General features: G+C 49.3%; 1 protein-coding gene across 2 annotated transcripts; it reads right to left on the reverse strand.

Moving 5' to 3' along the window:
* Window positions 1–10,659: 10,659 nt before the first annotated feature.
* Window positions 10,660–18,746, reverse strand: ASF1B (anti-silencing function 1B histone chaperone). Of its 2 annotated transcripts, XM_038772694.1 has the most exons (5): window positions 18,589–18,746; window positions 12,947–13,062; window positions 12,651–12,827; window positions 11,666–11,913; window positions 10,660–11,324 (listed from the first exon to the last, which is right to left on the reverse strand). In XM_038772694.1, the coding sequence occupies exons 1-4, from the start codon at window positions 18,695–18,697 to the stop codon at window positions 11,710–11,712; spliced, it is 606 nt and encodes a 201-aa protein (XP_038628622.1). In that variant the 5' UTR covers window positions 18,698–18,746; the 3' UTR covers window positions 10,660–11,324; window positions 11,666–11,709. The 2 variants fall into 2 exon arrangements, with proteins under 2 accessions (XP_038628622.1, XP_038628621.1); XM_038772693.1 differs by having other exon boundaries at window positions 10,660–11,913.
* Window positions 18,747–26,855: the final 8,109 nt, after the last annotated feature.

The following is a 26,855-nucleotide window of genomic DNA, read 5'->3' on the forward strand; positions in this document are numbered from 1 at the left end:
CTTAACAAATACCATAAAAAAAGAACTTCAAATCACTTCTAACTTTAAATTCATTCAATCGCGTTTGAGCGCTTACTGTGTGCAGAGCACTGTACTAATAGCATTGTGTATATAGCTATAATTTATTTATTCTGATGGTATTGACACCTGTCTACTTGTTTTGTTTTGTTGTCTGTCTCCCCCTTCTAGACTGTGAGCCCACTGTTGGGTAGGGACCGTCTCTATATGTTGCCAACTTATACTTCCCAAGAGCTTAGTACATGCTCTACACACAGTAAGCGCTCAATAAATACGATTGATTGATTGATTGATTAGGGCTCTGTTATACACACATCAAGAATTGATCTGCTGCTTTCCCCCCAAGTACCCCAATCTCTTCATAAAATGAGGGGAAATTTGAGATAAAAAGATGAAAAAAAACAAAAAGTAATGTTCTTGGACAGAAGTATAGCAAGTAAAGGGGAATTCAAAGTGGCTGATGTTGGCCTGGTGCTGCTATTTCCACCAAAAGCCTCTCCCTTCATTTTCCTAGGGCAGGAACTTGGTGCAACTTTATCCTTGTAACCTGCAAATCAAGTTCACTGCAAGCCAGTAGATTTTTAGAAAATGATTTATTGTGAACACATCTTATATGAAGGCTAAGAATGAGAAAGGCTATATTGAAGGTATCTAGGAGAATAAAATCTTAAAACATAAACGGTTTCTTTTCTCAATGAGAACATTATTTTTGCTTTAAAGAGACTGCATCAAACCTGAGTGAATTCACTGGAGCCGTATTGGACTAAACCAGTCTGAAAAGCAAGATGAAAAAGTTGCTTCCACGATTCCCCTACTCCAGTCAGCTTCACTTATCAGTGTTTCCTCCACTCCCTCACAGCACCCTGTTCCCCTTTACTGCTTGTTCCCCATTTGACCAGACTGAAATTACAGACACATACCTGCAGTCAAAAATACTTATGCTTCAACTGGCATAAATTCCCATGCAAGGGCAAAGAGAAGCAGAGATTAATTGTTTAAATTCACCTCCTAGTTTTTAGGCCCTAAACCTCATTCGTTTTGTTGAATAAATATGTAATGGAATTTACTGAAAGTGTTAAGGAGGCTACACCCCATCAGACAAAATTAGAGGACTTGGATTTTGATGTCTTTCTTAAAGTTGCTTTGCTCAGTACTGTAGAAAATACTCGCTACTTCCAGGTTCCTGATTTGCCACCCATTTCAAAAAACAAAAACCAGAGAAAAATCCACTCGAGCTAGAAGTGATAGTAGTATAAGTTTACCCCTTTAAATTACTGGGAGGTGAGGGATTGGGAAAGAAGTGGGAATGATGGTTGGGAAAGTTCAGTTTGGGAAGACCTCTTAGCAACAGACTCAGGTAAATACCCGGAAAGTGTCACCCAGGTATATATTCAAGTAGTTTTGATTGAGTAGTTAACTGTGTGCAGAGCACTGCACCAAGCATTTGAGAAAGAACTATAGGATTGGTGGGCATGATCTCTGCTTTCAAGAATCGTACAATCTAGTAGGAGAGACAGACACAGGTAAAGTACAGGGAGGCAGAAGTAAAACAAATAAATAAAAACATGGTATTTGTTAAGTGCTTATTATGTGCCAAGCACTGTTCTAAGAGAATGTATATGTATATTAGTACAGTGCTCTGCACACAGTAAGCGCTCAATAAATATGATTGAATGAATTTATGTACATGTCTACTACTGGGGGTTATAAAAGTCTTACTGCTTAGGTGGCAAGAAAGGGCTGACCTTGCAGTGTATAAAGTGGGGAGAGAAGAATTTGATGAGGAAAAGCTCCTGGAGGAGATGGATTTCCAAAGGGGAAAGCTGCGGTCCCTTGGATATGAAGGGGGGAAGAGTAAGCAAGAGGTTGGTGGGGCGGGGGTGAGAATGAGGGCACAGTGAATAGGTTAACTTGAGAGAAATGAAGGGTGTGAGGGAAAAGAGCTGATCGAGTGCCTTAAATCCGTCCGACAGTCAGGAGTTCCTATTTGAGACAGAGAGGAATGGGAAGCGACAGGGAGGTTACTGAAGAAAGGGGAGATCTGTGCAGGACAGCGCTTTTAGAAAAATGATCCGGGCAGCAGAGTGAAGTATGGACTGGAGAGGGAAGAGACTGGAAGCAGGGAGGTCAGTGAGGAGTCTGATGAAGTAGTTAAGCTCAGATCATCATCATCATCAATCGTATTTAATGAGCGCTTACTGTGTGCAGAGCACTGTACTAAGCGCTTGGGAAGTACAAGTTGGCAACATATAGAGACAGTCCCTACCCAACAGTGGGCTCACAGTCTAAAAGGGGGAGACAGAGAACAAAACCAAACATACCAACAAAATAAAATAAATAGAATAGACATGTACAAGTAAAATAAATAAATAGAGTAATAAATATGTACAAACATATATACAGGTGCTGTGGGGAAGGGAAGGAGGTAAGATGGGGGGATGGAGAGGGGGACGAGGGGGAGAGGAAGGAAGGGGCTCAGTCTGGGAAGGCCTCCTGGAGGAGGTGAGCTCTCAGTAGGGCCTTGAAGGGAGGAAGAGAGCTAGCTTGGCGGATGGGCAGAGGGAGGGCATTCCAGGCCCGGGGGATGACGTGGGCCGGGGGCCGATGGCGGGACAGGCGAGAACGAGGTACGGTGAGGAGATTAGGAGCAGAGGAGCGGAGGGTGCGGGCTGGGTTGTAGAAGGAGAGAAGGGAGGTGAGGTAGGAGGGGGCGAGGTGAGGTAGGAGGGGGCGAGTTGATGGAGAGCCTTGAAGCCGAGGGTGAGGAGTTTCTGCCTGATGCGCAGAGTGATTGGTAGCCACTGGAGATTTTTGAGGAGGGGAGTAATATGCCCAGAGCGTTTCTGGACAAAGATAATCCGGGCAGCAGCATGAAGTATGGACTGAAGTGGGGAGAGACATGAGGATGGGAGATCAAAGAGAAGGCTGATGCAGTAGTCCAGACGGGATAGGATGAGAGCTTGAATGAGCAGGGTAGCGGTATGAATGGAGAGGAAAGGGCGGATCTTGGCAATGTTGCGGAGCTGAGACCAGCAAGAAGCTATCAGAGAGTGAATGGTTGAATATCCAACCTTAGCTTCACCGACTCCATCCTCTCCTGGTTCTCTTCTTATCTCTCTGGCCATTCATTCTCAGTCTCCTTCGTGGGCTCCTCCTCCACCTCCCAACCGCTTACTGTAGGGGTTCCTCAAGGGTCAGTTCTTGGTCCCCTTCTGTTCTCCATCTATACTCACTCCCTTGGTGAACTCATTCGCTCCCACGGCTTCAACTATCATCTCTAAGCAGATGACACCCAAATCTACATCTCCTCCCATTCTCTCTCCCTCCCTCCAGGCTCGTACCTCCTCCTGCCTTCAGGACATCTCCACCTGGATGTCCACCCGCCACCTAAAACTCATGTCCAAGACTGAGCTCCTTATGTTCCCTCCCAAACCCTGTCCCCTCCCTGGCTTTCCCATCACTGTGGACGGCACTACCATCCTTCCCGTCTCACAAGCCCACAACCTTGGTGTCATCCTTGACTCTGTGCAGCGTGGCTAGAGAAGCAGCGTGACTCAGTGGAAAGAGCCCGGGCTTTGGAGTCAGAGGTCAGGGGTTCAAATCCCGGCTCTGCCAATTGTCAGCTGTGTGACTTTGGGCAAGTCACTTAATAATAATAATAATGGCATTTGTTAAGCGCTTACTATGTGCAAAGCACTGTTCTAAGCGCTGGGGGGATACAAGGTGATCAGGTTGTCCCATGTGGGGCTCACAGTCTTAATCCCCATTTTACAGATAAGGTAACTGAGGCGTAGAGAAGTGAAGTGACTTGCCCCAAGTCACACAGCAGACATGTGGCAGAGCCGGGATTCGAACCCATGACCCCTGACTCCACAGCCCGGGCTCTTCCCACTGAGCCACGCTGCTTCCCACTGAGCCACGCTACTTAACTTCTCTGTGCCTCAGTTACCTCATCTGTAAAATGGGGATTAAGACTGTGAGCCCCCCGTGGGACAACCTGATCACCTTGTAACCTCCCCAGCACTTAGAACAGTGCTTTGCACATAGTAAGTGCTTAATAAATGCCATTATTATTATTATTATTCACCCCACACATCCAATTCATCACCAAAACCTGCTGGTCTCACCTTCACAGCATCGCCAAGATCCACCCTTTCCTCTCCATCCAAACTGCTACCTTGCTGGTTCAGTCTCTCATCCTATGTCAACTGGATTACTGCATCGGCCTCCTTTCTGATCTCCCATCCTCCTGTCTCTCCCTCCTTCAGTCTATACTTCACTCAGCTGCACGGATTATCTTTCTACAGAAACACTCTGGGCATGTCACTCCCCTCCTCAAAAATCTCCAGTGGTTGCCTATCAACCTTCGCATGAAGCAAAAACTCCTCACTATTGGCTTCAAAGCTCTCCATCACCTCGCCCCCTCCTACCTCATCTCCCTTCTCTCCTTCTACAGACCAGTCTGCACACTTCACTCCTCTGCCGCTAACCTCCTCACTGTGCCTCATTCTCGCCTGTCCTGCCGTCGATCCCTGGCCCATGTCCTACCTCTGGCCTGGAATGCCCTCCCTCCTCACATCCGCCAAACTAGCTCTCTTCCTCTCTTCAAAGCCCTATTGAGAGCTCATCTCCTCCAGGAGGCTTTCCCAGATTGAGTCCCCTTTTTCCTCTGCTCCTCCTCCCCTCCCTTTTGCCCACCCCCACGCCCTACTCCCCCTCCCTCTGCCCATCCCCTTCCCTCTGCCCATCCGCCAAACTAGCTCTCTTCCTCCCTTCAAGGCCCTACTGAGAGCTCACCTCCTCCAGGAGGCCTTTCCAGACTGAGCCCCTTCCTTCTTCTCCCCCTCGTCCCCCCTTTTCATCCCCCCATCTTACCTCCTTCCCTTCCCCACAGCACCTGTATATATGTATATATGTTTGTACATATTTCTCTATTTATTTATTTATTTATCTTACTTGTACATATCTATTCTATTTATTTTATTCTGTTAGTATGTTTGGTTTTGTTCTCTGTCTCCCCCTCCTAGACTGTGGGCCCGCTGTTGGGTAGGGACTGTCTCTATGTGTTGCCGACTTGTACTTCCCAAGCGCTTAGTACAGTGCTCTGCACACAGTAAGCGCTCAATAAATACGATTGATTGATTCCCCTGCCCACAGCACTTGTGTATATTTGTACATATTTATTACTCCATTTTATTATTGATGTGTATATATCTATAATTGCATTTATCTATTTTGATGGTATTGACACTCGTCTACTTGTTTTGTGTTGCCATCTGTCTCCCCCTTCTAGACTGTGAGCCCGTTGTTGGATAGGGACTGTCTCTGTTGCCGAATTGTACTTTCCAGGCACTTAGTATAGTGCTCTGCACACAGTAAGCGCTCAATAAATACAATTGAATGAATGAGTGAGTCTAGGGAAGGAAGAAGAGCAAGCATGTTTTTAGAAGGTGAGAAGGGATGGGGTGGGAGGTGAAGGTGGAGGGGCTAGATTTTGAAAGCAGGTGGGCAATCTCTTGACAAGAGTAAGCCCCGTGGGGGACAGGGACAGTTTCTGACCTGATTATCATATATCTGTCCCAGGGTTTAGTACGGTGCCTAGTGCATTGTAAATGCTTAATGAATACCAGTTATGAGTGTGAGTGAATGGATGTGGAGGTGGGAGGGAGCTGGGGAGTTGAAGGGAGATTTTTGTCAAAGTAGTTGACAGTGTCCTTGGTGTGAGGGGGTGAAGAAGTGGGGCTATTGGGGGTTTCAGGAGGGAGTCAATGAGGGAGAAGCAGTGTGGTCTAGTGGAGAGAGCACAAGTTCTCTGATCTCCCATCCTCGTGTCTCTCCCCACTTCAATCCATACTTCATGCTGCTGCCCGGATTATCTTTGTCCAGAAAGGCTCTGGGCATATTACTCCCCTCCTCAAAAATCTCCAGTGGCTACCAATCTGCGCATCAGGCAGAAACTCCTCACCCTGGGCTTCAAGGCTGTCCATCACCTCGCCCCCTCCTATCTCACCTCCCTTCTCTCCTTCTCCAGCGCAGCCCGCACCCTCCGCTCCTCTGCTGCTAATCTCCTCACCGTACCTCGTTCTCGCCTGTCCCGCCATCGACCCCCGGCCCACATCATCCCCCGGGCCTGGAATGCCCTCCCTCTGCCCATCCGCCAAGCTAGCTCTCTTCCTCCCTTCAAGGCCCTACTGAGAGCTCACCTCCTCCAGGAGGCCTTCCCAGACTGAGCCCCTTCCTTCCTCTCCCCCCTCGTCCCCCTCTCCATCCCCCCATCTTACCTCCTTCCCTTCCCCACAGCACCTGTATATATGTATATATGTTTGTACATATTTATTACTCTATTTATTTATTTATTTAACTTGTACATATCTATTCTATTTATTTTATTTTGTTAGTATGTTTGGTTTTGTCTCCCCCTTTTAGACTGTGAGCCCACTGTTGGGTAGAGACTGTCTCTATATGTTGCCAACTTGTACTTCCCAAGCGCTTAGTACAGTGCTCTGCACACAGTAAGCGCTCAATAAATACTATTGATGATGATGATGATGAAGGCCTGGGAGTCAGGCCCTCAGAAGGACCTGGGTTCTAATCCTGGCTCCACCACTTGTCTTCTGTGTGACCTTGGGCAAGTCACAACTTCTTTGTGCCTCAGTTCCCTCATCTGTAAAATGTGGATTAAGACTCTGAGCCCTATATGGCACAGTAACTGTGTCCAACCTGATTAACTTGTAAAAATAATAATAATTCTGGTATTTGTTAAGGGCTTACTATGTGCCAGGCACTGTACTAAGCGCTGGGGTGGATGCAAGCAAATTGGGTTGGACATATGTCCCATGTGAGGCTCACAGCCTCAATCCCCATTTTACAGATGAGGTATCTGAGGCCCAGAGAAGTGAAGTGACTTGCCCAATGTCACACAGCAGACAAGTGGTGGAGTCAGGATTGGAACCCATGACCTTCTGACTCCCAGGCCCGTGCTCGATCCACTATGCCATGCTGCTTCTAGACTGTGAGCCTGTTGTTGGGTAGTGACCATGTCTATATGTCACCAACTTGTACTTCCCAAGCGCTTAGTACAGTGCTCTGCACACAGTAAGCGCTCAATAAATATGATTGAATGAAATGAATACTTCCCATCTTGTATCTACCCCAGCGCTTAGTACAGAGCCTGGCGCATAGTAAGCGCTTAACAAATACCATTATTATTAACAAATACAAGGATTATTATTGTTATTAGAAGGGAGGGCAGAGGTACAGCAAGTAAAGAGGAATTGGAAGGGGCTGAAGTTGGCTTGGTGCTGATGTTCCCACCAGCGGTGCTCTGTGGCACGAGCGCAGGAGCGGGAGTGTACCAAGGTGACCCAGGACTGAGGGTTGGGGAGGTGAAATTGATTGAGGAACGGTGGGGCAAGGAAGTTGAGTTCAGCAGGGAGGATCCAGTTGGGAGCATGGATCTGTGGGCACTGAGAGGGGAGGTTGGGTAGGGAGTCCGAATGGGGTATGGTGGCCTAGGATAAGTGGAGTTCTAGGAATCAGCCTGTCCCGCCCACGTCCTACCTCTGGCCTGGAATGCCCTCCCTCCTCACATCTGCCAAACTAGCTCTCTTCCCCACTTCAAAGCCCTACTGAGAGCTCACCTCCTCCAGGAGGCCTTCCCAGACTGAGCCCCCCCTTATCCTCCACTCCTCCCCCCTTCACTCCGACTCCCTCCTTCTTCCCCATTGCAACAGCACTTGTGTATATTTGTACATATGTATTATTCTATTTATTTTATTAATGATATATCTATCTATACTTCTATTTATCTATTTTGACGCTACTGATGCCTGTCTACTTGTTTTGCTTTCTGTCTGCCCCCTTCTAGACTGTGAGTCCGTTGTTGGGTAGGGATTGTCTCTGTTGCCGAGTTGTACTTTCCAAGTGCTAAGTACAGTGCTCTGCACACAGTAAGCGCTCAATAAATACAATTGAGTGAATGAATGAATCAGAGGAGGTGGTCTCTGCAGAGGAGACAAGAACAGTCTTGTGGGAAGGGGGTCAGGGGGAGAGGTGGCAGTTTAGGAGGTTGTGGTCAGAGTGGTGATTCTGCATTACTTCTCCCTTCTGTGTCATTTATGCACTTGGATCTGTGACCTTTGGACATTTGATATTCGCCCCACCCCAACCCCGCAGCACTTATGTACATAGCTTTCAATATGTATTATAAATTACATATTTATTCATATTAATGTCCATCTCCCCCTCTAGTCTGTAAGCTCATTATGGGCATTCATTCATTCAATTGTATTTATTGAGTGCTTACTGTGTGCAGAGCACTACACTAAGTGCTTGGAAACTACAATTCAGCAATAGAGACAGTCCCTGCCCACGACAGGCTCACAATCTAGAAGAGGGAATGTGCATGCTCATTCTGTTCTATTGTACTCTCCCAAGTGCTTAGTAAAGTACACTGCACATAGTAAGCACTCAATAAATACTATTGATTGATTGATTAAGGTGGGGAGGTTAGAAACAATAGAATGACTTCAAGCACTTAGTATCGCGCTCTGCACACAGTAAGCGTTCAAGGAGTACGACTGAATGGACAAATGATCCAGTGTGGGTTCAAGTTGGTAAATGGGGGTGGAGCCGGGGGGGGGGGGGGGCGGTCAGTGGAGTGGAGAGGAAGCAAGCGGTTGGGGGTGGTCATCGGAACATCCACAAAGCTGTTGGAGGGTCCAAGGATCAGTGTAGCAGAGGAGGACCAAAGTTGAAAAAGGTGTCAAAAATCTCTCCGAAAATTGGAGGTGGGACCAGGGTTGTAGAGAACTGCAACAAGTAATTGAAGTGGGTGGTAAAGGCAGATGACTGGACTTCAAAAGAGAGGTGTGGGATGGTGTAAAACCAGCATGGAGCGAGCCAACACCTCCCCTTTTCCCCTGAAGTGGGGGAAATCGATGCCTCCGCCCACCTCAGGAAAGAGCAGCAGGGGAAGATGAGCACATTGAGTGAGCCAGTTTGTCATGATGGCAAGGATGAAGGGGAGTTTGCCCAGTGGAGCAGGGCAGACTGTTTCTAGAGTTGGTAGAGTAAGGGGTGAGAGGGGGAGTCAGGGATGCCCACCACAGATTGCCCTTAGGAAAAGGGGAGGAGGGAGGGCAAGGCATTTCTTTGTATCCTTCCACTAGCCCCACCTAGAAAAGGCAATCGTGAGACCCCTGCTGATGTCGGACAGAGGGTAGATTTGTAAGCACTCTACTTCTTCACTATCTCCAACTGTCACTTCTGCATTGTAACCCCTGTAATTGGGGCACAGTGTGAAGATGAGAATTCATCACCAAAAGTAAAATGCCATGTGTAACACATGGCCCAGCCGGGTGTGGAGTTGAGACTAGACAGCTTGATGAAGGATGGCTCACCGAGACGAGATTTAAAGACGAGACGAGGTTCTTTCTTCTCGGGGCGGCAGCGAACCCAGGGTCATACAATTCCTGGGAAACAGGCCTCCCAAGTTCGCCCAAGGTTAAAGGCCTGGTGTCACTGCATCGCTCACCCCTAGCAACCTCCCTGGCCAGCAGAGACCCCGTACTGGTGTCCTTTTTTTTTTTTTTTTTTTTTTTTTGGTAAGCATCTGCTATGTGCCAGGAACTGTTCTAAGCACTGGGGTAGATACAAGGTAATCAGATTGGACACAGTCCATGTCCCACATGAGGTTCACTGTCTTAATCCCCATTTTCCAGCTGAGGTAACAGGCCCAGAGAAGTGACCTGCCCAAGGTCACCCAGCAGCCAAGTGGCAGAGCCAAGATTAGGACCCAGGTCCTTCTGATTCCTAGGGCTGTGTTCTTCCCTAGGCCCTGCTGCTTTATTTTCTGGCTCCAGTCTAAGTGCCCACGACAGCTGTATTTCTGTGGTTTTGTCTGGTTTTCATTTTGCCCCTAGCCTTCACAAGAACGAAGGGAGTGGGGGGAAGGGGGAAGACTCTTCCCAAACCTAAGCCACGGAGTGTCAAACTCAATGATGGCTTGCCACATTGGAGGGGGGCACAACGGTCTCTACTGCCCTTGATGTCTCAGCTATTCCCTTCCGTGTCCACCAGCTGCACCTGTCTCCCCGCCTGGCCACTTGCCACTGCATGTTGGCAGGCACAGGGGTCACGAGCAGGCTCTGTGTGCTTTGCACACAGTGAGTGCCCAATAAATATGATCAAATGAAACGGCAGGAGAGTGGGGGTGGTTCAGCACCAGCCCCCACCACTACCGCGGAAACTCAAGTGCGAGTCCGGCTGGCAGTAAGACATACCTTTCCCCTCATCCACTGATGCCTGATCCATGCCCGGTTAAAGGGCAAGGGGCCAGAAAAAGGGGGTGCCATGGTATGAGCAATGCCCTCTTCTCGCCACACATGGACACGGGACAACTCTCCTACACCAGACACTCAACTTAGCCTCTCTCTAGAAGAGGCCAGCTTTGGTTAAGTCTTCTTCAACCTTTGGAGTAAGTAGAACAGCTCTGTTTCCTGGGCTGGTCCCTGAGTGGTAAGGGAAGGGTAACATAGGCTGGCCCCGTTTTCCCATTCGGGCCTGAGGCAGACACCCGGGAGAATAAAGGGACAACCCTAGAGCTAGACCAAGCCCAGGGAAGAAGCCACTACAGTCTGGCCTAAGTGCTTTTATTTCTCCATTAACCACAGCATCATTAATATACACGTTTAATACAAAGAGGTGGGGGGGCGGCTTCAAAGAGGGTTGCAGAGGAAAGGGAAGAAACTGGCTTAGGAGGTGTGCTTAGGCCAACAACCCCCACCACCATTCTTAAAAATTCACTCCTGAGTTGATAGCTTCGGCAGAAGTGGAGTCTAAAGGGATGCATTAAAATCGGCACGGATGAGATTGTCGACAAGGGGCTTCACACTCCAACTCTTGCCACCCAAGAGCGACCGACTGGGTTGGCAGGAGCCGGGAGACTGGACAGAATTGGGTTGGCGCCAGGAGGAAGGTTTTCACCCAGCCTGTCTTCACTTAGCTCTTCGATGAGCCTAACCTGAAAGCCTCAGGCTGCTGATCTTAGGCGCCAAGAAGAGATGGGGTATGCCAGTTGCTGGTGGGTCAGGAGATGTTCGTCTCTTCGCCTACCTCCACAAACAAGTTGAGGCTTCAGTGCCTAAACTGGTTGGTCACTGCTAGAGAATGGTTAGGAAAGGAAAGGAGCATGAGAAGAATGTGGCAGAAGTCAGGGGAGGAGAATGTTCTGGCCAGTCAAGGAAGCCTCCAACCAGGCTTGGTGGGGTGGGGTGGGGGGGAAGGGTAAAAGAAAAAAAAAAGAGCTAGAGAGAGAGATAGAGAGAGAGAGAGAGAGGGAAAAAAAAAGTTTAGCATGGAAGAGCTTAGCAGATCAATGGTGCTAGTCTTCTGTCAAACAGCACCTCACCCCTAGGGTATCTGTGGGACTGGAGGACAGGGAAGGGGTGGAAGTGGTGAAGAACAAAGAGGTAAGAACTGGAACATTTTCGAGAACGTGCCTGAGTAGAAGCTAGACCCCTGCCCCCCTCCCTCAGCCTCAGCTGGCCACGAGGGCTTGCCATCCCTTAGGGACCAGTTGTACTGGCCCAAGAATAGCTTGGAGCCACAGAGCAAGCTCTCTAGTCTGCATAACAACAGTGCATACCCAGGAACTTAAGCCTGCCCCCTCTGTCCTCGTTCCATTCCTCGTTAGATACAGTCCATGGAGTTCTCAGGAAGCAGGCTGAGGGCAGAGCCAGGAAGGCCCAGCCCCTTGGTCTGTGGGCTGCTCAGGGAAAGCCCACTGCTTAAGGCAGGGTCCTGATTCTCAATGTTCTCCACTTTGTCGGTGCTGTCCCAGTTGATGTGGAAGCGGGTCACCCGGGGATTGGAGGCCAAGATGTTGCGCTGGAGCTGGGATAAGAAAGAGTCAAGTTGTCAAAAGATATCAGCACAGAGGAGTTCCAGTAGGGCGGTCTCGCGCCTTACTCAAGAAGATGCTGAGGCTGGATTATGGGCTAGAGGCCCTGCCAGGGTGTGTGGTGGCGGGTGGGGAGAATCCAACACACAGCTGTTGATATTCACAAGATCAACAAGCTTGTCCTGGAAGTTGGAGGAAGCGGGGCTGTTAAATGCATCTTTCTTCCAGCACGGGGATCAGGTGGGAAAGTGGCAGGAGTCATTTAGCCCTTCACTTCCAACTGAACTCCCAAGACATCACCTGATCCGTGCTGGGTCAAGCCAAGAACCCAATGGGCTACCCCTCACCTCTTAGTCAACAGAATGAGGCACCTGCTCCAGTAATAATAGTAACAGTGGTATCTGTTAAGCGCTTACTATATGCCAAGCACTGTTCTAAGCGCTGGGGTAGATACGAGGTAATCAAGTTGTCCCACATGGGTCACGCAGTCTTAATCCCCCTTGTCCAGATGAGGTCACTGAGGCACCGAGAAGTTAAGTGACTTGCCTGAGGTCACACAGCAGGCAAGTGGCAGAGACAGGATTAGAACCCAGGTCCTCTGACTCCCAGGCCAGTGCTCTTTCCACTAGGCCATGCTGCTTCCACACAATCCCCCATCTCAGTCACCAGGCTAGTTTTTCTAGGTGTAAACCAAGAAGAGAGGTGGAAAGCGGGCCGGAGGTAGGCATACCTGGGAGAAGTCAGGTTTCAGGGGTGGGTTCTCCCGAAGCTCAGGGTCGGTGTACTCGTTGTTGACATAGTATCCGACGCGAATGAACTCCTGGCCGTGGTAGGTGCAGGTGATGAGGACCACGGTCACACCCACCACATCCGTCTCAGGGATAAGGAGGGAATTAGGGGCATTCGCCTGGTAAGGAGAGCAAACCCTGGGTGAAGCACGCTTCGGGTGGGGGGTAGGGGTAACAAGACAGGTCAGATGGCTCGAAAGTCACTCAGGAAAGGGGTGGGAACGATCTGGTTTCTTACCTGAAAGACAAACATGTGCCTTCCTGCTGGGACTGGCCCCACCAGCACCGAGTCCAAGACCTGGTCAAACTCCTCACTCTCGGCGGAGCCAACATAAATGATCTTCCATTCCAGGTCTGAAAAGGAAGGGTGGATGGGAAGGAGTCAGTGGCCACAGCTCACAGCCTAGGAGGAGGCTTTTTTTTTTAAATGGTATTTCTTAAGCGCTACTATGTGCCGGGCACTATACTAAGTGCTGGGGTAGACACAAACTAATCAGATTGAACACAGACCCTGTCCCACATGGGGCTCACAGTCTTAATCCCCATTTTACAGATAAGGGAATCGAAGCCCAGAGAAGTGAAGTGACAGACAAGTGGAGGAGGCGAGATTAGAACCCAGGTCATTCTGACTCCCAGGCCCGTGCTCATCATCAATCGTATTAATTGAGCGCTTACTGTGTTCAGAGCAATGTACTAAGCGCTTGGGAAGTACAAGTTGGCAACATATAGAGACAGTCCCTACCCAACAGTGGGCTCACAGTCTAAAAGGGGGAGACAAAACCAAACATACTAACAAAATAAAATAAATAGAATAGATATGTACAAGTAAAATAAATAGAGTAATAAATATGTACAAACATATATACATATATACAGGTATATACATATATACAAGTATATACATATATACAGGTGCTCCACCCGCTAGGCCACACTGCTTCTCTACTTAGATTTGTAAGCCCCTTGACAGCCAGGGTTTGGGTCAAGCAACTATTGTACGGTCCTCTCCTAAGCGCTTAGTACAGTGCTCTGCACAGTAATAGTAACAATAATGATAATTATGGTACTTACTATGTGCCAAGCACTGTTCAGATAATCACTCAATAATCAGATAAACACTCCATAAATGCCACTGATTGGCTCAGACTTATGGAAGGGCTGAAATCTTTCTTACACAAAGATTCAGCACATCTTTGAAGTTTGCCTTCCACCCCAAGAGCTCACGTTCCTCCTAGTCTGTGGTCTGAAACAGCATGGTGCGGCTGATTGGTAAGAGCAGCCGCACCTCTGCAGTAGGTTCGATTTGGGTGTTCAGAGTAATCTTGGGAGTCGCTCTGCCTCAGAGTCTTCCTCATCCATAAAGTATCGATCTTCCAGGGAAATGGAAGGGAGTGGAGAGAATGAATTATCAAGATAGAAGTTTATGCTCTATGAGGGTGCCGGGCAGTGAGGAACTGGGGCAGGGGAGAAGGCTTAGGGCTCTATCTGATAGGTCCTGGGCCAGGCGGCAGCATCCTCTCACACACAAGGAGCTGTGCCACCAAAATGAGTAAATCCCTTGACAACTGAGGCAGGGCAGCTGGCCCAAATCCAGGAGAGCCAGCCAACAAGGGAGGGAAAGAAGAGGAGAAATCAGCCCTGAGACAGCCTACTCCCTCCAAAAAATCAGACCCAGCCCCTGTGGATAATTATGTCTATTTACTGAAATGCAGGAGAGGGCCAAGTGGTAGACAGTCAACAAGCAGGTCTTCTATACGACCTCTGAACCCCAGCTCTTAAAGTAAGAGCAACGCCTTCCTACCCATCTAAAAGAAGTAGATACACTGAGGAGAATTGAGGTGAAGAAAGTGAAGTCAGGAGACTCTGCCCATTCTGGGGCATGACTGATAGTCTAACCCTCTTCCTAGAGATTCAGATGCATCAAAGAGTGTTATATTGGATGGAGGGGGGCTTGGCAGCTCAACTTGCAAAGTTATTTTAGGTTCCTTGAAGTTACACAATTTACAGCTCTAACTGCTGAGGGAGATTTCACAAGCTGTGATTTAACAGGAAGTGAGAACTCCTGGAAGTTAGCCTACTCCTTGGTAGGGCTTTTTTTTTTTTTCCAAGAATAAAGTTTCCAGACGGGGGAAAATGCAGGCTGTGGAATTTCTGCAAACATGAGGCACATTTCTCCCAGTTTCTTTCCTATAGCAGGCCTTTACTCCCACTGCCATTTGCCACAGTTTAGGTGGAGCATTCCCATTTAGGTACAGTACATGATTAGGGCAGGAGTCCCGGGTCTCCATGGAAGAGCTCAGCACCTTTTGGCCTTTTTCCTATCAGGGGAAAATGTTACATGTGCACTCTGAGGGAAGAAAAAAAGACAAAAAACAGAGGACTTTCTTTTCATATCATATTTACCAAGGAAGGAACCCAGTCACTGGAAAGGTAGCAAACCCAAATCGCTCGACTCCTTTCTCATCCTTCTACATGTCTTTTCTTTTTTTTAAAAAAAAAATATATATCTTTAATGGTATTTGTTAAGCGCTTACTACGTGTCAAACTCTCTAAGCGCTGGGGTAGATACAAGTTGATCAGGTTGGATACAGTCTCTGTCCTGCATGGGGCTCGCAATTTAAATAGGAGGAAGAAAAGGAAAACTAAGGCATGGAGAAATTAAGTGACTCACCCAAGGTCACATAGCAGGTAAGTAGTGGTATTAAAGCCCAGGTCCTCTCACTCCCAGGCCTGGGCTCTTTCCATTAGGCCACACTGCTTCTCTTGCAGACTGTAAACCTCGTATGTGCAGGGATTATCTTATTGCTGAATTGTAGTTCCCAAGTGCTTAGGACAGTGCTCTGCACACAGTAAGCACTCAACAAATAAGACTGAGTGAATGAAAAGATGGAGAGGTTTCCCCAGAAAGTGAGCCTTAAATTATTGGCTTTTTGACTCCCCTCGTTCTTAGCTGTGGGGACCTGGGCATAGCCAGCTGATGAATTGCAAAGTAGATCATTGACTGCTTGCTAAAAAGCACTGGCAGGAAAAGTTGAGAGGCACTAAGGTGTCTGAAGCAGCGTGGCATAGTGGAAAGAGCGTGGGCTTGGGAGTCAGAGGTCATGGGTTTTAATCCCGGCTACGCCGTTTATCAGCTGTGTGACTTTGGGCAAGTCACTTAACTTCTCTGTGCCTCAGTTACCTCATCTGGAAAATGGGGATTAAGACTGTGAGCCCCATGTGGGACAGCCTCATTACCTTGTATCTCCCCCAGTGCTTAGAACAGTGCTTGGCACATAGTAAGCGCTTAAATACCAAAATTATTATTATTACTGACCCAACTCCCAATTTGCTGTGATTAAGTCAATGGCTTTACTACTTTAGGCTTCAATTTCTTCAGTCTATGGAGTGAAAGTTGGGCCCAGACCATGCCCAACTCCTGAATTTTAGGAGGGTGGTCTGGAGACTGTCTCACCACTCCCCTAAAGGTGCCAGGATACTATATCAGCAGCTTCAGGTGATCATCAATTGCTAAAAAGGAACTTCACCCATTAGATTACTACAATTTACCAAATGGCAGAATGAATGATACCCAACATTTGTCACTTCTCTAACATCTTTCTCTATAGCTTGTTAACCACCTCTCCCATGGACTCTCATTCATCCTTACAATGTCTTTTTGAAATGGCCAGAGGTTTCCAGAAAAGGAGAAGCAGCATGGCTCAGTGGATAGAGCTCAGGCCTGGGAGTCAGAAGGACCTGGGTTCTAATCCTGCCTCTGCCACGTGTCTGCTGTGTGATCTTGGGCAAGTCACTTCACTTCTCTGGGCCTTAGTTCCCTCATCTATAAAATGGGGATGAGTGAGCACCTCATGTGTGACAGAGACTGTGTCCAACCTGATTAACTTGTATCTACCCCAGCGCTTGGCAAATAGTAAGTGCTTAACAAGTACCATAATAATTATTAGTATTTCCTAGCGTTGCATAGGGGAAACCACATACAGGAACACAACTAACCTAGGATCCGAGATATAAGGCCCAGTCCCCAAATCTGGATTCAGTTCAGGGAGCCAGCCTCAAGTATCACCCAGTTTTACACTGGGTAGCTTGAGAGGCCCAAGTTCTATTTCCAACTTAATTGTTAATTTGCCAGGTGGTCTTATGCCATATTTACAAATCAGCAAAGGGGCTACCAAATGCTTTCCTTTCAAGAGTGCAATCTAAGAATAAAGAAGGGTTGGGCTGGCCAATGCTTAAGAGAACCAGGTAAAACTTGCAGGAACATGATAGGGGAAAGGAGCAAGGAAAAGGAGTTGGAGGCTGCTCCCAATGTCTTGACATCTGAAAAGTTAGACTTCCCTCAAACCAAGTTCCTTACAACCTCTTCCAAATCTTGAAATTTTTCTTACTGCTGAATGTTATCCAGCAATTAGTTAACCACAAATTAAATTAGCCCACTCAAGCTGCAGGGAAAAGAAGCCTGGGGGACCGAACTGTCAGTCCTCCCCAGAAAGCTTCTTTTTCCAAAAGGCGGCATGGGGGAACGTAGTACTGCCATCAATGCACATTACGTTAAGTGGTGATGCTCCACTCTAACCACACGATTGCTACTTCTTGTGGCTAGAAAGCTCTCCTGTATTCCAGCCTACCTTACCACCTTTCCTCAGTTAGATTCCTGAGTTTCATGCTCTGACATGAATTGACTATGACACCCAACCAAGATATTCATTCATGGCTTAGTGGAAAGAGCACGGGCTTGGGAGTCAGAGGACGTGGGTTCTAATCCCACCTCTGCCACTTGTTTGCTGTGTGACCTTGGGCAAGTCACAACTTCTCTGTGCCTCAGTTCCCTCATCTGAAAAATGGGGATTAAGACTGTGAGCCCCAGTGGGGCAACCTGATTACCTTGTATCAACCAAGACTTAGAACAGTGCTTGGCACATAGTAAGCACTTAACAAATGCCATTATTATTATTAGATTGATAGAGCCTGCTTTAAACTGGTTTTTCTTTGCAACCAAGTGAATTCAACTCATTCAACAGAAACTCCTCTCTCGGGTAACTGTCCTCTAATAATAACAATCACGACAATAATAATAATAATAACGATGATGATGATTATGGTACTTGTTAAGCACTTACTATATGCCAAGCACCAGAACTCAATGAACAAGAGAGCCGTACTGTTGGAAAGCGCTGGCATTACTTACGCACAACCCGGGGGTAATGACTGGAAACTCACAGGATTTGAGGGGCAACGTTTCAGTTAATAAGAAAATGAAGCCAAAATTTGAGGGACCAACCCAAGCCCACTGTTGGGTAGGGACTGTCTCTCTATGTTGCCAATTTGTACTTCCCAAGCGCTTAGTACAGTGCTCTGCACACAGTAAGAGCTCAATAAATACGATTGATGAGGGCGGCCTGGGAGCCACTAAGAGATTAGTTGCATGTTGGCGGGTAAAGGAAGGGGCTACGCTGGGAAGCACAAAGGGGGAAAAAAACTGGCCTGCGGGAAGGCACAAGGCACGGGAGCCAGGCATCCCGGCCTCCCGCCGGCGTCCTTCGAGTCGAGAAAAAGCTCTAGAACTGATATGTCGCCAATCTGTACTTCCCAACCGCTTAGTACAGTGCTCTGCACATAGTAAGCGCTCAATAAATACGATTGATGATGATGCTAGGGGGTGGGGGCACAGAAGAGAAGAAACGCAGCACTTAGGGTACTCGCACAAAGAGGGTCACGGCGGGGGTGGGTGGAAAGGAAGAGGTATTAGCGGAAAGCGGGCAGGGCAAAGCGTGAAAGAAGAAGGGAAGAGAAGGAGGTTCCGAGGCTCGCCTGGCCCCGAGGCCTCCCTGTCAGTGGGGGGGGGGGGGGGGGGAGGGTCGGGGCCACCTCGAGTCTCACCGTCGCTCAAGGCCTCGCAGCACTCGAAGCTGATCTCGAACTGGAAGGGGCTGTGGAAAGAACTCGGGTTCTGCAACACCGACACGTTCAGCACCGACACCTTGGCCATTGCTGGTCGTCAAGCTGGGGTACCTTCCTTCGGCTAGTCCCGCGCGACCCCTCCGGCCCCGTGCCGCGCCCGCCAGAGAAAGCCGCCCCCTCCCCGCGGCCCCTTCAAACAGCACGTTCCGCCCCCCCCCCTTCCACCGGGCGCGAGCTCCTTTTCACCAATCACCAGAAGCCCGCCAGCGCGCGCCTTAGGATCTCCCCACCAATCCCCAGGGCTCTCTCGCCGGAGCGCGCGCCGCCCCGGAGCCAATCATCCCTCTTCTTGGAGGCCCGGGCGCGCGCGCTCGTTTTCACCTCAGCCAATCAGCAGCGTCTCCGTCCCGGACGTTAGCGGACAGCCCCGCCCGGCCGCCTAATCTTCGGCGCCTGACTGGGGCGCGCGTGCGCCCCACCCGCTCGATCCCCCTGTACGTTACCGGCGGTCGCCGAACGGGGGCGCGAGCCTCCCCGGGACGCGTGATTGACGGGTGGGGGGGGGGGCGGTGAGGTGGATCCTGAAGGTGGGCGAGAATCAATCAATCAATCAGTCCTATTTACTGAGCGTTTACTGTGTGCAGAGCACTGTACTAAGCGCTTGGGAAGTCCAAGTCGGCAACACATAGAGACAGTCCCTACCCAACAGCGGGCTCACAGTCTAGAAGGGGGAGACAGACAACAAAACCAAACATACTAACACAATAAAATAAATGATGATGATGGCATTTGTTAAGCGCTTACTATGTGCAAAGCACTGTTCTAAGCGCTGGGGGAGGTTACAAGGTGATCAAGTTGTCCCACAGGGGGCTTACAGTTTTAATCCCCATTTCACAGCTGAGGTAACTGAGGCACAGAGAAGTGAAGTGACTTGCCCAAAGTCACACAGCTGACAGTTGGCAGAGCCGGGATTTGAACCCATGATCTCTGACTCCAATAGAATAGATATGTACAAGTAAGATAAATAAATAGAGTAATAAATATGTACAAACATATATCCAGGTACAGAAGGAAAACGGGGCCACGGATGAGGCCAGGAAGGAGAGAATCCCGTCTAATACAGGATCATTAGGCCAGGTTCTTTAAAACAGCACTCCTGGACTTAGTGAGCGCCTCTGATTGGATCGGGGCCCGTGGGTGGGCGAGACGCTTAGTACAGTGCTCTACACACAGTAAGCGCTCAATAAATACGATTGAACGAACGGTCCCTTCCTCTGTCAATTATTTGCGAGTATCTGCCTCGCGTTTTAACGTGAAGAGAAATAAGTATTCAGGAGAAGCAGCGTGGCTCAGTGGAAAGAGCCCGGCTTTAGGAGTCAGAGGTCATGGGTTCTAATCCCAGCCCCGCCACTTGTCAGCTGGGCGACTTTGCGCAAGTCACTTCACTTCTCTGGGCCTCAGTTCCCTCATCTGTAAAAAATGGAGATTAAGACTGAGCCCCACGTGGGACAACCTGATTGCCTTGTATCCCCCCCAGCGCTTAGAACAGTGCTTGGCACATAGTAAGCTCTTAATAAATACCATCATTATTATTATTATTATTCGTCGAGGATTAGAGTCCTTGCGGCGTGGCTCAGTGGAAAGAGCATGGGTTTTGGAGTCGGCGGTCATGGGTTCGAATCCCGACTCCACCACATGTCTGCTGTGTGACCTTGGGCAAGTCACTTAACTTCTCGGAGCCTCAATTACCTCATTTGTAAAATGAGGATGATGACTGTGAGCCCCACACGGGACAACCTGATCACCTTGTATCCCCCCAGCGCTTAGAAGAGTGCTTTGCATGTAGTAAGCACTTAACAAACGCCATTATTATTATTATTATTTAATCACCCTTTTTATGGTATTTGTTAAATGCCTTGAGAAGCAGCAAGGCATAGTGAGTAGAGCACAGGCTTGGGAGTCAGAAGGACCTGGGTTCGAATTCCACCTCCTCCACTTGTCCACTGTGTGATCTTGGGCAAGTCATGTCATTTCTCTGTGCCCTTAGTTCCCTCATCTGTAAAATGGGGATTAAGACTGAGCCCCATGTGGGACAGGGACTACACCCAACCTGATACGTTTTTATCTGCCCTAGCTCTTGGTACAGTGCCTGGCACATAGTAAGTGCTTATCAAATACCATAAGTAAATAAAATACTAATACCTATAATAAGTGCTCACTATATTCCAGACACTGTTCTAAGCACTGGGGTAGGTTGCCCACAGTCCCCAGTCTTAAACCCCATTTTACAGATGAGGTAACAGGCACAGAGAAGTTAAGCAACTTGCCCAAGGTCACATAGCAGGCAAGTAGTGGAGCTGGGATTAGATCCCAGGTCATTTTGCCTCCCTGACTTTCCATTAGGTTCACCCTGCTTCACCCTGCCCCAGGAAGACACATAAGATGGGGTTTGCGAAGGTGGGGCTATTTATGCCCCAACCTGGAGAAAGCTCATGATACCACTGGTCAGTCATTCCTTCTTGCTGGATTTTCATGGTGTGTGTCTGGGGCCGGGGGGGGGGGGGTCCCTCGCCATCCTTTTTGGGGGAACTTGGGTTATGGGCACGCAGGCCTGGACAAAGGAGGTCTCAAGGGACCTTAATGTCACTCCTCTCTCAACCAGGAGCCACAGGATGAGGAAGATTGTTAGCCTTATTCTTCACATCCTTTTTACCTCCCTATCCCACTGCCATCCTGCTTTCCATGATGTCTCAGGTATCACCAGTGGCCACTAACCTGGTAAAGCAGGGAGGTGAAGGAGTTCTTGTGTTTGTGTGTGAGAGAGGTAAGCAGACTGCAGTACCTCCACCCTAGGACCCTTTGGTTGGGATCACCACCTTCCAATGGATAGATGCCGGTGGGAGGCTCACCACCATAGCGGACATGAAGATACTGCTCTTAAGCATGGACACAGTCAGTCAATTGTATTTATTGAGCGCTTATCGGGTGCAGAGCACTGTAACTAAGCGCTTGGGAGAGTACAATATAATAACAGACAAAGCCCCTGCCCACAACGAGTTTCCAGTCTAGAGGGCCCGGGGGGCACTCAGTGCCAAAAGCCCTAGGAATTAGGAGGAGAAGCCAGCTGGCCTAGGGCATTGTCTCATGACTTTTCACGACAGACTGGCAGGGTTGACAGACATGAAACTTTATGGGGAAGGTGAATTCTCATTCAACATAGCCAAAGGCGTCGAGGGGGAGTTTTTCCCAACAGGGCGGACATAGCAAAGATCCTTGCTAACGAATGGAAGGTGGCCTGACCCATAGCCACTCTTGCACTTAACGGTTTATTTGTTTATACATATCCTCTGCACTGATGTAAATAGTATATGCATATATGACAATTTGTTCTGATTCCTCTATTTGTAAGTATTCTTATGCCTGCCTCCTCCCATTAGAACTCCTTATGGGCAGGGAGTGCATGTAATAATAATGGTATTTGTTAAGCGCTTACCATGTGCCAAGCACTGTTCTAAGCACTGGAGTAGATACCAGGTAATCAGGTTGTCCCACGTGGGGCTCAGTCTTAATCCCCATTTTTTACAGATGAGGTAACTGAGGCACAGAGAAGCGGCTTGCCCAAAGTCACACAGCAGACACGTGGTGGAGCCGGGATTAGAACTCATGTCCTCTTACTCCCAAACCCTGGCTCTTTCCACTAAGCCACGCTGCTTCTCTATCTTATTCCATACTCCAGGTGTACTTTCTAGTGTTCGGTACAATGCAGTCCTCTCAGTAGATGTTCAATCAATAAGTCATATTTATTGGGCACTTACTGTGTGCGGAGCAATGTACTGAGTACTTGGGAGGGTATGCTATAACAGACTTGGTAGACACATTCCCTGCCCATAAGGAGCTGTTCATATTTAGGGCAGAGAAGACGAACAGGAGGAATACCACCTTGGGGAAGAAGCTCAATAAGTGGAAAGTTGTAAGGAGGCCTCAGTATTTTAAATGAACTTGACATTATTCTTTATAAGGTAAATTGAGAGCTGAGAACATATGCTTGCGCTAGGTAAAATCGTTTGGTAGAAGGCCTTCCCCAAAAATAACTGGAGAAGGGACAGCGACTGGGAGCTCTAATCTTGATTTGGCAGAGAGCACTCTCAAAAGTTAGCATCATTGGAATGTTTCTAGCAGAAAAGGACCCAGGGAAAAGGAAAAAGGGCTAGAGTATGAAAGAAAGTCATTTACTCAATCCAGAAGTACTCACTATTAGATCTTAGATAAATATTAGGGGTGAGATAAATACCATTATTACTGCTCCTATAAGACCTTGCCCTAAGATTGAATCCTGAGGTTTAGACGACTTGGGCTTTTAAGACACCTTTGGTGTCTGGGTGGCAGAGAGCTGGCCCCCAAAAGGAGGAAGCTTCTGGATCTCTCAACTCTTTGGAGGAATAGAGGGATTCTCTGAGTTCTGTTTCTTCAGATTCCCACCACCCCTTCAAATGTCAGAGTCCCGCTCATTGAGAAAGGCTCACGTCCCTGGGCACCCCTTCCCTTGATGGGGAGGTGGAACATGGGACTTTACCCATGGACTAGAGAAGGGGCAAAGGAAACTGTCAGCAGGTGTGGAGGGGTAAGTGACACAGGAGCCAGAATGCTGGACCTGACTTCCAAGAAGGATTACTAGAGTGCAGTTTTCAACCATGTCTGAGACGGTGAGTTGTGCATAGTAATAATAATAATAATGATGATGGCATTTGTTAAGCGCTTACTATTTGTGAAGGTACTCTTCCGTGTTCAAACATTTGGAGGCCCTGGGACAGAGAGGATCATCTTTAGTGCAGCAAACTCACCCCTTTCTCTCCTTTTCCGGAGCCCAGACCTTGCAGAATCCCCCAACCCTCAGAATCTGAGCCTCTGCTGACCTTTAATTACCAAGCAAGAAGCAATCTCACTCCCTGGCCTGACCCAACCCCCATGTCCATCTAAACTTTATCTCCCACTCACAAATAAAGCACATCCTTCCAGTTGATCCAAGAAATCTTATTTCGTTTATTGTTTGTTTTTGACTCAACAATAGTTCCTTTTTTTTGAGTTTTTTTTTCAAAACGTTCTTGTCATGTTATGAGCCTTTTATTTTGTTCTCGTTAAATGCACTCGACCCAAAATTGGTTTGGCATATCGAAAAGGAGGAGACTGAGAGGGAAAGGGGGAGAAGAGGAAGAGGGAGGCCTGGAACGGACATAGAGAAACTGAGGGCAGGAGGAGAGGGGGGAGAAAGAGACAGAGACATAGAGAAAGAGGGACAGACACAGATGTAGGAAGACGAGAGAAAAAGAGGAAGGCAAGGAACAAAGAATAATAGAAATCAAAATCCAGAAAAAAAGACCCACCAAACTGTAAGAGCGGAGGGAAATCACGAGCCCAGGGAGAGAGGGAGGAAACCAAGAACCTTCTCCATTCAGCGGGTCCCATCCCAGCCGAGGATGGGGGTGTCAAGGCACCAGGACTGATGGTTTCAGGGGAACAGCTGGGTTCTCCTGGGTGGCTTGGAATTGAGCTGCTATGGCAATTCAATTTTCCTACCAGGGGCCCACCCAAACAGCAGTGAGGCGTCCCACTGGATGGGAACAGAGAGATTGCTGTTCATTGTCAGGAGAGGTTTGGGGAACTCCTTCCACTCCTTTAGGCCTTGAGGAAACGTAGGAGCTTCCGTCCCTCAGCTGGTGTCACATCTCATTCACTGGCTGTCCCTGGAGTGAGGTGGATGGCATTAGCCCCCTCAAAGATATATTTTTTTTTTTGTGGGGGGGGGTAGTGGCAGTGGGAGCTTGGGCCAATTATGTCCCAATGAGCTTGCTTATTGGGCTCTAAACAACTCCAGGCCCCCAAACAGTGTCCAAGAACCCGTTCCAGGGAATATGAGGATGGAACCCTAGAAAGCCCTCCTAGGTTTCTTCCAGTTTCCGAAAGAAAATAAAACTGGAGGGGGAGGAGGGGAGGGGCAAAGGGGAGAACTTAGTCGTCCCGCTGAGAAACTTCTTATTTTCCCCCTTCCACTGCCACCCAGCCCTCAGGGGTCTCCCTCCCCGACCTCACTTGGGAGATCAAGTGATTGGAGTCCACTCACTGTGCCTACTTCCTTTTAACTGCCCTCCCCACCCTAAACTCCAAGTGGGACAAAACCTTCATCTTTGGTTTGACCCCTTCACCCCCTAATTGGTGGGGACGAGCCAGCCCAGTTCCCCTGATGGAGGGAGGGGGTTTCTAGCAGCAAAAAGGATCTCCCCAGCCCCCTCAATCTCTCCCCCACTTCCCCCTCCCATAATTCCTCCCTAGAAACGCGCTCCCCACAAAACAAAGAAATGCACGGCAGCAGCCGGCCGAGACCCGGAGATGTTAGAAAACTCATGGCACTTGTGAGAAGGGTGGGAAAGGTAGGGGCAGGGGCAGCCGCAGGCTGACCCCTTGGGGGAAATGGCAATGAGGGGTGCAGTGGGTGGGGCACTGTGGCACAACTGCCCCAGAACAGCACGTCTGGGATACCCCACCCCAAAGCAAAGGCTGGAAGGGAGTAGATGGGGTTGGGGTGGGGGGGACAAGATCAGAGAGCTTGAAGACCAGGAGGGTAAAACAGGGTGAGATGAAGAGAGGAACATTGTAGCGTGGTCCCTGTAAGCAGAGTTCCAAGATCTGAAGCCTCAAAGGAGGGTAGGAGGTCTGGGGATGTCCCCGCTGAAGAGCTTTGCACCCCATCTGAGGCTGAAGAGGTAAAACGAAGGGAGGGGAACAGCTCATTTTGCCTCCACCTCTTCCCCTTACAATCTTCCAAGCAAATGGTCCCTGGCTCCAGTGCCTCTCCAAACCACTGTCCCTCCCCACCATCAGTTTTGACTCTCTGCTCCCCCCCCCCCCACAAAAGGAAACCAGCCTCAATTCCCCCTCTCCCGGCCCAGAACCCCAGAAGCAATTTACAAGAAGCAGAACTTAAAGGGGCAGCGCAGCCATCTTGGCAAAAGCATCTTTGGGTCTGAGGACGTCTCCCCCAGGCCGGTGAGGGGGGGCGGGGGTGGGAGGAGACAGGCCCCCGAGTCCTGGGGCACAAAGAGGGCACAGGCCCCAGGTTGAGATGACGCCAGGGGCCGGCTGAGAAGAGAGGGGATGAATGGTACATTGCAGGGTAGGAAACAGGTTCTTTGTGTTTCTCTTTTGCTTCTCGATTTTTGTTTTTTTTTCCGTCTCTTGATTGTTAAAAGCCGTCCAAGGGACCCCCCTCTACCCTGGCCTGGGGAGGGGGGCGAGGGATGCACACACATGGAGAGAAGTCCTGGCTGCCAGGCTGGCGGGCGGGTGGTCCGGTTGGGGGAGATCCAGAGCCGACTCAAGCCGTGGGCTCCTGGTGACTTCAAGTGATATTTTTTTTTTGTAATTTTTTTTCTTTTCCATTTTGTTGAAATATTTACAGCAATGAGGGGTGAGGGGAGGACGGGAGAGGTGGGGGTGGATGGTGGGCCCCCACGGAGAGCGAATCAGCCCAGAACACACTCTCCAGGGAGATCCGAACCAAGGATCCCCACTCCTTAGAGATCTGAGCCCGGGATCCACTCCCCGGGGAGATCTGAGCACACGGGGCTGGGGAACTGCCCCTGTGTGGCTGCCCCCAAAGGCTGGGGGGTCCCATGAGGGGGTAGGGGTTGTGCTTCATCAGGAGTAGCCCCGGGGGAGTAGCGGGTGCAGTCTGGGGAGTCCAGGAGGTGGGCTTGCTGGGTTGGAGAGGGGAAGCCGGCCAGTTAGGGAGAAAGTTCAGCGTTTAACCCTTCCATTCCCCCACCTTGGAGTGTAACCCCCAGCCTGGGGGGAGTGGAATAGGGAGATACTAAGGTCGGGGCTGGGGCGGTGGGGGTGGGGAAGCCATTGGTCTGTTCGTCTGCCCCCAACCTCTTCCTTGGGGCGGGGGTGGGGGGCTGTAGGGAATCTGGCTGCAGAGAGGAGATGCTGATGGGGGGAGGAAGGGAGGGAGGGAGGATGGGAGGGCAAGAGGGCGGGAGGGAGCAACCTGGTTTGGAGCAGTAGGGGCTTTGGCAATTGTGGGATCTCGGCTGCCCCTCCCTGCCCAAGGGGAATGATGCAATAGCTTCACCCCTGGGTGGACAGCTATGCTCCTCTGATTTCTTCCCCCCTTCTTGCCCCCCTCACCCCTAGCCCAGGGGCCTTCAGCTCCACCTCACCATACTCCCCTCCCCTACCCCCCACCCCAC

Source organism: Tachyglossus aculeatus, chromosome X1, assembly GCF_015852505.1.
Source record: "Tachyglossus aculeatus isolate mTacAcu1 chromosome X1, mTacAcu1.pri, whole genome shotgun sequence".
Lineage (NCBI taxonomy): Eukaryota > Metazoa > Chordata > Mammalia > Monotremata > Tachyglossidae > Tachyglossus > Tachyglossus aculeatus.